General features: G+C 39.6%; 1 protein-coding gene across 1 annotated transcript in view; it reads left to right on the top strand.

Annotated features, from left to right (window-relative positions):
- Positions 1 to 219: 219 nt before the first annotated feature.
- ephb4b (eph receptor B4b) overlaps positions 220 to 10,300 on the top strand; it is a 38,099-nt gene continuing 28,018 nt past the window's right edge. Inside the window, exons 1-4 of the mRNA XM_067371677.1 lie at positions 220 to 723; positions 6,271 to 6,341; positions 6,450 to 6,737; positions 8,559 to 8,946. Of these exons, the coding sequence (XP_067227778.1) occupies positions 660 to 723; positions 6,271 to 6,341; positions 6,450 to 6,737; positions 8,559 to 8,946 (811 nt within the window). The 5' untranslated portion in view covers positions 220 to 659. The remainder of the gene's footprint in view (positions 724 to 6,270; positions 6,342 to 6,449; positions 6,738 to 8,558; positions 8,947 to 10,300) is intronic.

Here is a 10,300-nt window from a genome sequence, read left to right as displayed (position 1 = left end):
GAAACCTCTGCCGGCTTGGGCAAAAATATGACTAGATCAGTTTAATTAAATAAAAAAAGGAACACTGGCCAGATATTACTGTCAATCTACATAAAGCGCGCTCATGTTTCATCTCTACAGACAGCCGGACGGACCAATGAGCGCGTTCTCTGCCTGGAGGTGGGCGGGGCCTGCTGCAGTCCTCAGCCTCGCGATCAACCACCTCTGAGTCTCGCGCGCAGTCCTGAGGGAAACTTCGCGTCGACCGAAACTCCGAGTTTCTCGGGATACTGTTTAAATGTTTTATCGATGGCACTTTTCGGTTCAGTCGCAGCGATGAGTGGAGTATAAACGACTTTAAACGGATGCACCGCTGGGATTAGGGAACTTTTTCTTCATCGCAGGAAAGGGGACGCGCTCTCACACGGACGCGCATAACGCAGGATTGTGTTTCAGAAGAATCTGAATTTATGACCTGGATCTGATTCAGTTTGGATTTGATCCTAATATGTGTGAAATGTACTCTGAAGTTAGTTTGGTTAAGTTAATTGCCGAAAGTTATTCATGAGCTGCTTAACTTTTTAAAGAAAGATTTATAGAGAAGTTTTGAGGATTTCACTCAGATTCGAGACTGAAGTGATTTTTGTGATCCGAATCTAATGAGCTGACAGGAGTTTGAGATGGATCATGTTTTCTGGATTGTTTCTCTCTTCTGGTGGACTGGACTCGTCTCAGCAGAGGAAGGTACGATGATAATCGATTATTATCTGTTATTATTATTAAATATTTGTTCAGTGTTCTTTTAATATGGGAGCAGATTCAATAAAACAAACACAATTCTAAATAAAGCGACCAGTTGCTTAAACTAGTCTTAAAAGTTACTCATCTAAACTTTCTTCAAGAATGTTCATAACTTTTTGAAGTCAGATAAAAAAAAAAGTAGATTGAAAAACTTCTTGTCTAATTACTAGTTGTTCAAAAAAGTTTATTCAACTATAGAGCTTTAAATATGACAATACTATTTGAATTTGAATTGTGTAAATTTGATATGAATTGATGAATCAACTTGAATTTGATATGAAATTTGTTTATGAATATAAACAAGTGTAAATGTGGCATTTTACGTTAACTATTGATAACAAATGAGATCTAAAGTGTTACTGAATTATTATTATCATTCATTGACAATCTGGTGAAAGATTCAGTTCATGGAAAATGGTGATCTTTTTTTTTTTCTGTTTAATTTTGGGATTTTTGGGGGGATTATAGTGAATTAAGTTGATTTCAGCGGTAAAGAACCTCCATTTCCTTCTCTTCTTAAAAATAAAACTTCTATACTGTGGCATCGATGAAGAACCTTAAACATCCGTCTCTCTAATCTTTTCCGTCATCATCTACTCGCCCTCGTCTCGTTCCTAACCTGCATGAGTTTCTTTCTTCTGCTGAACACAAAAGAAGATATTTTGAAGAATGTTTGAAACCGAACCATTGTTGGTCCCCATTGACTTCTGTAGTTTGGAGAAAAACTCTATGGAAGTCAATGGGGACCAACAACTGTTCGGTTTCCGACGTTCTTCAAAATATCTTCTTTTGTGTTCAGCAGAAGAAAGAAACTCATGCAGGTTAGGAACGACACGAGGGTCGAGTAAATGATGACAAAATGTACATTTTTAGGTATATTATCCCTTTTTAAACGGTTCTAGATGTTTCAGGTTCTTCAGAGGCGTTTCTTGTGAAGCTTCTGGACCATCACAGGAGTGTGTGTCTCTCATGATGATTAACCCAGTGTGAATGAGTGTGTGTGTGTGTGTGTGTGTGTGTGTCAGGGATTCGTTCCACATTTCATGGCGCTCCAGGATTCCTGGATTCCCGCAGGGGAAATCAGTTCCGGAATCATCCAGTAACAGAGCAGAAACACCATCAGTGTCCGATCCAATCACACACACATCATAGGCGTCTGTCGTTTGTATATTCAGTGAATTATAACGACTTCAGACTAAACTTCGTTGACTATATTTCTTCTACCTTTTCGCCCCAGATCTTGTTCTGAAGTAAACACACATCAGTGCTGTATTTATTAACACATCCCTTACTCACAATGGACATTGTGTTTTTAAATCAGCCTGGTGTCGGAGCGTTTCTCCTCCGGTCATTACCACTTTAAGGACTTTCATTTGTCCTCCTGTAAGATCAACAATATCTGACACTGTCCAAATAATGTGGACGCGTCCAGCAGAGAGACGGCGTTAAATCACGGAGAGCGATGTCCCGCTCCGGCTCAGATTTATGCCATTCTTTGAGGTTTTTTACACGTCTGTGCGACAGGAAGAGGCCATAAAGCAGACGAAAGTCAAAGGAATAATTGGAAGTCAGGAGGTTTGTGTGGAAAACTCATCTCATGAGCTCATGCCCGGCGCTATCAGCGAGTGTTTTCCGCACCGCTGAAGTTAACCAGCTGTTAGTTAATCTGGTGGGACGGTCGGTCCGCTCAAGCCCATTGTTGAGGAACAATAGAGCGGCCGAAGGAGCTTATGGCTCTCAGGAACACCAGCTCTGCTCCTCAAAGGGCCCAGAGAGCTTCAATATGCTGCACTGAAGAGACTAAACACGCTAAATCTCTCGGTGTTTCAGCGCAGCTGCGCTCTCACACATGCAAACGCCCCGACATTTGGCTTTCAAATATGCGGCGATGGTCCTTCTGCTCTTCTGACTCCGTCAGGGTTGTTCGGGTTAACTAAAACCAACGCCGTAAACACATGCGTGTCACTGAACTTAAATAAACATGAACTAAAAATTAAATAGAAAATAACTTGTTTTACTTCATTTAGTTTAACTTGATGTACTAAGATAACTGAAACTGAAGTAAAAGTTAATAAAACTATATAGACTTTAAAAAAAATAGGCAAAGTCAAAATTGAAAAAGTTAAAATTAAAATTAAAACATTTTCAAAAAAAGTAAAAAAAAGTTCAACAAAATTGCGAAAACATTAAAATTAAAACAAAATATTAAAACAATTCAAAAACATGATAACTTGATGTAAAAATGAAGTAAAAATTAATAAAACTATATAGAGATTTAAAAAAAATAGGTAAAAAAAACAAAATTGTGAAAACCTTAAAATTAAAACAAATATTTAAAAAATAAAATTTAAAAATGTTATCAAAAACAACATTTGTCATTTTCATTTAGTTTAACTGGATGTACTAAGATAACTGAAACTAAAGTAAAAGTTAATGAAACTATATAGACTTTAAAAAAAATAGGTAAAAAAGTCAAATTAAAACATTTTCAAAAAAAGTTTTAAAAAGTGTAAAAAAAAAATGTTGAAAACAAAACCTTAAAATTAAAACAAAATATTAAAACAATTCGAAATGTTATCAAAAACATGATAACTCTAAAACTGAAGTAAAATTAATAAAACTACATAGAGATTTAAAAAAATAGGTAAAAAAGACAAAATTGTGAAAACCTTAAAATTAAAACAAATATTTAAAACAATTCAAAAACATGATAACTTGATGTAAAAATGAAGTAAAAATTAATAAAACTACATAGAGATAAAAAAAAATAGGTAAAAAAAGACAAAATTGTGAAAACCTTAAAATTAAAACAAATATTTAAAAAAAAAAAAAAATGTTATCAAAAACAACATTTGTCATTTTCATTTAGTTTAACTTGATGGACAGAAATAACAAAACCTGAAAAAAAAACAATAAATGACAAACTAAATTACTAAAACTTTAAAATAAAAAACTACTGTGTGTGTGTGTGTGTGTGTGTGTGTGTGTGTGTGTGTGTGTGTGTGTGTGTGTGTGTGTGTGTGTGTGTGTGTGTGTGTGTGTGTGTGTGTGTGTGTGTGTGTGAGTGTGTGTGTGTGTGTGTGTGTGTGTGTGTGTGTGTGAGGTGGTCTCAATGTCCATAAATCCTATTAAACTGATTTTTCTCAGCAGTGAGAGATAAAGCGGGATTATCATGGGCTGTGACCTCTGACCCCTCCATCTTTCTCTCTTTAAGGGCTTTTTTCTTCAATCTTCTCAACTCAGACTCGGTTTAAGTGGATTAAAACTTAAAGAACCCATTTCTGTTCACATTCACACTGCTTCTGATCCACTTCAGATCTCACTCACACTCTTCACTTGAGTGATGTTGAATACTAATAGCTGAATGTTGTAGTTATATCGAAATAAAATGAATATCCTGTGATTAGTGTGATTGTTAAATAGTGCAGACTGCAATGTAATTAAATAAATATAAACACACAGCGCACACATACATTTGCTGGCAACCTGTCAAAATAAAAGCATGTTGGTTTAATATTTGAAAATGAAGACATTAAATTATATTATAAAATAAAACATTAAAAAAAAAATGTTTTGATTTTTTTTCTATTGTAAAAGTTTAACTGTTAAAATATATATAAATATTTATATATATATATATATATTATATTCACATTAGTAGTTAGTAGTAATAGTAGTATTTTTATTTTGCGCTCATTCTAGAATGATGACTTCTTTCATTACGGCTGTGTGAAAAATATCAATTCCTCGATTTTAATTGATTCTCATTTATATGAACTGATAATAATTCTTAATCAGTGTAGACGGCAGCACTGATTATAATGACTTCTGTCTGCTTTGGTCGTGTGTGTGAGTGTGAGTGTGTTTGCATGCGTGTGTGTGTGTGTGTGTTTGCATGCGTGTGTGTGTGTGTGTGTTTGCATGCGTGTGTGTGTGTGTGTTTGCATGAGTGTGTGTGTGTGAGTGTGTTTGCATGAGTGTGTTTGCATGCGTGTGTGTGTGTGTGTGAGTGTGTTTGCATGCGTGTGTGTGTGAGTGTGTTTGCATGTGTGCGTGTGTGTGAGTGTGAGTGTGTTTGCATGCGTGTGTGTGTGAGTGTGAGTGTGTTTGCATGCGTGTGTGTGTGTGTGTGAGTGTGTTTGCATGCGTGTGTGTGTGAGTGTGTTTGCATGCGTGTGTGTGAGTGTGAGTGTGTTTGCATGCGTGTGTGTGTGTGTGTGTGTGAGTGTGTTTGCATGCGTGTGTGTGTGAGTGTGTTTGCATGTGTGCGTGTGTGTGTGTGTGTGAGTGTGTTTGCATGCGTGTGTGTGTGAGTGTGAATGGACTCTTGTAGCTGCGAGTGTGTTTGTTTTGGAGAGTGTGTCAAGCTCATTACTGTAATTAAACTGAGAGCCTCTAGAGCACAGCCTAATTAACCCGTCCTCAGCCAATCACATGCTCCATTACCTCTCATCCAATCAGCTGCCAGATGGGAGGAGCCGGAGAGCCAGTCATATTTGAATTGATGATGAGTGATGAAATGATGACAGACTTCCTGTGTCCTCATGAACGCTTAAAAACATACTTTTGAAATTCAAAAAATGCTAAAAGTTTTATATGTTTAGAGTAAGAGGATAGAAGTGTGTGTGTGTGTGTGTGTGTGTGTGTGTGATCTGCTGGATCTTCCTCAAGTTCTCTCTTTTGATTCTGTCAGTCTCACTCTGTAATTAGCGATGAGTTGATTAGAGGTGTGTGTGTGAGTGTGTGTGTGTGTGTGTGTGTGTGTGTGTGTGTGTGTGTGTGTGTGTGTCCAGTGTGAGCTGTAATTTTGCTGTTCCGCTCCACGGACACTCAGGAATGAGCAGGAATTCTGCCAGCCCTCCTGTGTGTGTGTGTGTGTGTGTGTGTGTGTGTGTGTGTGTGTGTGTGTGTGTGTGTGTGTGTGTGTGTGTGTGTGTGTGTGTGTGTAATAAATGAAAATGTCACTCGAACACTTTTTTGGCTCTGAACTGCCTCCTGGGTATCATTGTGTTTTCACTGGAAACAATAGAAGAGAGAGACGGACAGACAGACAGAATGCTGGGACATTTCCCGCTCCTCCCGTGTTCTTCCTATTCTTTGTGTAAAGCGGCTGCCGTCGTTAAACTCGCTGCCGTTTGACGTGTCGTTTTTAATCATGACAGATGAAATGGAAAGAGGTTCAGATGTTGAACTGGGCGTGGATCGCTGGCGCTCTGTTTGCTCAGCATTAGCCTCCTCGAGCAGACGCCTGTGAGCTCGTCATACACACATTAAATACGCCTCAAATCACACTTAACATAACTATGAGTTTCCGGCTTGTAATTACAAGTTGGAAACGAGCTGGATTTCATTTAATGTCAAAGCAGCTGAAGGCAGTGAGTTCTGATCATGATCATGTGTGCGTTTAGTCATCAGCAGGGAAACATCACACAAGTTTGATCACACAAATGAATGATTTCTCATCAGATGATGTTCTTCTGTCTCTCTCAGAGGTGCTGATGAACACAAAACTACAAACATCTGATCTGAGATGGACCATCTACCCCAACAGTGACCCTGAGGTGACACACACACACACTCACACACACACACACACTCTCACACACACACACACAGTATTCCAGGTTAAAGTATAAGCTGATTTTAACGCTGAATGTGTGTCGTCCTAGTCCCAGTGGGATGAGGTGACCGGATTGGATGAAGAGGGGAACAGCGTCCGCACCTTTCAGATTTGTCCGATGGACAGTCCCGTGAGCCACTGGCTGCGGACGAGGTTTATCCCGCGGCGCAGCGCGTCTCAGGTGTACGTGGAGATCCGCTTCACCGTGATGGAATGTTCTGCCATGCCGTCCAGCTACCGCACCTGCAAAGAGACCTTTAACCTTTACTACTACCAGAGCGACGAGGACACGGCCACGAGCACACACCCCGCCTGGATGGAGAACCCCTACAGCAAGGTACACACTCACACACACACACAAGGGTTGTCAAAAGTACCAGTAATTTAGCACAAAGTCAGTACTGAAATTTAAAAAATGTGACAATACAAGCATTTCCCACTAGCATTTTGAGCGGATTCTGACTAACTTAAAGGGTTAGTTCAGCCAAAAATGAAAATAATGTCATTAATTACTCACCCTCATGTCTTTCCACACCTGTAAGACCTTCATTCATCTTCAGAACACAAATTAAGATATTTTTGATGAAATCCGATGGCTCATTGAGGCCTGAACAATGACATTTCCTCTCTCAAGATTCATTAATGTACTAAAAACATATTTAAATCAGGTCATGTGAGTACAGTGGTTCAATATTAATATTATAAAGCCACGAGAATATTTTTGGTGCGCCAAAAAAAACAAAATAACGACTTATTTAGTGATGGCCGATTTCAAAACACTGCTTCAGGAAGCTTCGGAGCGTTATGAATCTGTTGTGTCGAATCATGATTCGGATCACGTGTCAAACTGCTGAAATCACGTGACTTTGGCGATCCGAACCGCTGATTCGATACGCTGATTCATAACGCTCCGAAGCTTCCTGAAGCAGTGTTTTGAAATCAGCCATCACTAAATAAATCGTTATTTTGTTTTTTTTGGCGCACCAAAAATATTCTCGTGGATTTATAATATTAATATTGAACCACTGTACTCACATGACCTGATTTAAATATGTTTTTAGTACATTAATGGATCTTGAGAGAGGAAATGTCATTGCTGGCTATGCAGGCCTCACTGAGCCATCGGATTTCATCAAAAATATCTTAATTTGTGTTCTGAAGATCAATGAAGGTCTTACAGGTGTGGAACGACATGAGGGTGAGTAATTAATGACATTATTTTAATGTTTGGGTGAACTAACACTTTAAACACCTCTGATTGGCCACTGAGTTCACGCCCTCAACAGATACATCTGTGATTGGCTACAGTGATCAACGCTTCAAAACCAACACGGGAGCATTTGACAGCAGACGTCTATCAGTGGATCCATCTGTTTACAACATGTTTCAGAAGTGTTGATCACTGTAGCCAATCACAGACGTATCTGTTGAGGGCGTGAACTCAGTGGCCAATCAGAGGTGTTTCAGTTAGTCAGAATTCGATCAACAGCGTTTTTAAAATTAAAAGAAAAATTTTAAACACACAAAATGTAAAAAAATACACATCTAACAAAAATATGTTCTAAGAACACTTTGCTAACATTTCTATGAAATCGTTTTTTAAGTGTTTTAAAAAGTTTTTTCTTGGTCATATGAGCGTTAAGGGAACATTCTTTATACATTATGGGAACATTACTTTTGAATGTTCTCTGAAACAAGTAGTAACATTTAAAAAACGCTAAACAAACGTTTCAGAAAAAAAAACTCCAAATAATATTTAGAGAACATTATTAAAGACCAGATAACTTCACAACTTTCAGAGAACCTTGCCAGAACGTTCCCTGATGAACCAGATTCTTTACTAACAATTTATTTATTTATAATAAAATTTTTACTGACTTTAACATCGCTAATGAATGTGGTTGACGACAGTTTCGGTCACTCTTTCAGTCTCTTCTCACAGTTTTGGCTCATAATGCATTCAATGATGACATCTTTCAAACTCTTTCACACAAACATCATCAAAACTCTATCAACTTACAGGCCAATTTGCACGTTTACATACTTTAACATTATAAAAAACTAAATAATAAACTAAATTGCTACATTTCTACAGTAACACCATATTAAAATGCATGAGAATGCGTAATGTAAAATGTTTAAAAACACTGTGCTGCAGGTGGACACCGTGGCGGCCGACTTCCTGTTGCGCCGCGGTGGAGAGAGGAAGTCCAACGTGAAGACGGTGCGCGTGGGTCCGCTGTCGAAGAGAGGCTTCTATCTGGCCTTCCAGACTCAGGGCGCGTGTATGGCGCTGCTGTCCGTCAGGGTGTTCTTCAAGAAGTGTCCCGCCGTCACACGGGCCTTCTCCTCCTTCCCTGAGACGCTCCCTCATTCGCTGGTGCAGCAGGCGGAGGGCGTGTGCGTGGAGAACTCCGCCCCCGTGGGCCAGAACGTGGCTCCGCCCACCATGTTCTGCGGGGAGGACGGCCAGTGGGTGGGGCCTCCGTCATCAACGTGCGCGTGTAAACCGGGATACGAGCCTGTGGACTCGGATCGCTGCAGGGGTGAGTGATGTAACGGCTACAGGAAATGACATCAGACATTCAGTCGGAGCTTGCGCTGTTTTAGGTGTTAATTGTGCGTCACATTTCTCGCCCTCGTGTCTCTGTTCCTGATGGGAAGAGCGTCAGTCTCTCTCTCTCTGTTCCTGATGTAAAGCAGCTGTGTTTACACTGAACTCTGTGTGTGAGCGAGTCGATGTTTCTAATAGAGCTTGATGAAGTGCTCTTTTAATGAGTAGGAATTGGTCTGTTGGGTGTGGCTGAGGATTATGGGTAATGTGATCTGTCTCTCTCTCCAGCGTTCCTCTTTCTTCAACTCTCTGGAGGAACATGTTCGTCTGCTGTTGTTTTACTTGAATGTAATTAGACTGACTACAGATGGATGATAATCGCTCTGACCGTTATTTCCTCATCTTCATTAATCTTTAAAGCACTGGTTGATTATGATTTCACTTCTTTAACTTTAGTTAGTGTGTTGCTGTTTGATCATAAACAACATCTGCAGAGTTACGGCACTCAAAGTTCAATGCAAAGGAGATATTTTCTTTTATAGATGGCTGGTAGGGACTACAACGAGCTTCATCCTGGGTTAGTGACATCACAAACCCTAATATTTACATAAACCCCGCCCTCGAGAACACTCAACAAAGGGGGCGGGGCCATGTTGGGCTGCTTTAGAGAAGAGGAAGAGTTGTTGTAGTCGAGTGTTGTTGACATGCCGTCATTTTACGCCGGACTGCTTCACAAACGAGGGTCAATTCAACACAAAAGATGAACATGACGGCACATGCTAGTGGATGAGTTGAATCAACTCCACAGCAACTACATCAATTTATCCACTAACCATTCAGAAACGTCTAAAAGTTGTAACTTCTTCCTGAGTCTCTCCATCAGTGTCGACTCCGGTTTGAACAATGTAAGGCTGAACACAATCCTCATTTTGGCTGTGTGAGATTCTCCAGCTTTGTTGTTGTTGAGCTGTTAAAGCTCCGCCCTCTTCTGGAGCAGCAGCTCATTTGCATTTAAAGGGACACACACAAAAACGGCGTGTTTTTGCTCACACCCAAATAGGAGCAAATTTGACAAGCTATAATAAATGATCTGTGGGGGATTTTGAGCTGAAACTTCACACACACATTCTGGAGACACCAGAGACTGATATTACATCTTGAGAAAGAGGCGTTATAGTTGCACTTTAAAGAGAGATGATATTATGCACTTTCTCAAACTCTTGATGTAGTTTTTGTGCTGTACTAGATTGAATGTTGATTATTCTCCTCATATTCTCCATTGTTGCAGCTCGTCTCTTCCCAGTCTGTCAGTAACGCTCTGTTTACTTCCTGTCTCTATGAAGCCC

This window comes from Chanodichthys erythropterus, chromosome 20, assembly GCF_024489055.1.
Source record: "Chanodichthys erythropterus isolate Z2021 chromosome 20, ASM2448905v1, whole genome shotgun sequence".
Taxonomy (NCBI): domain Eukaryota; kingdom Metazoa; phylum Chordata; class Actinopteri; order Cypriniformes; family Xenocyprididae; genus Chanodichthys; species Chanodichthys erythropterus.
The sequence above is the reverse complement of the archived record's forward strand: the minus strand, read 5'-3'. Positions and strand labels throughout refer to the sequence as shown.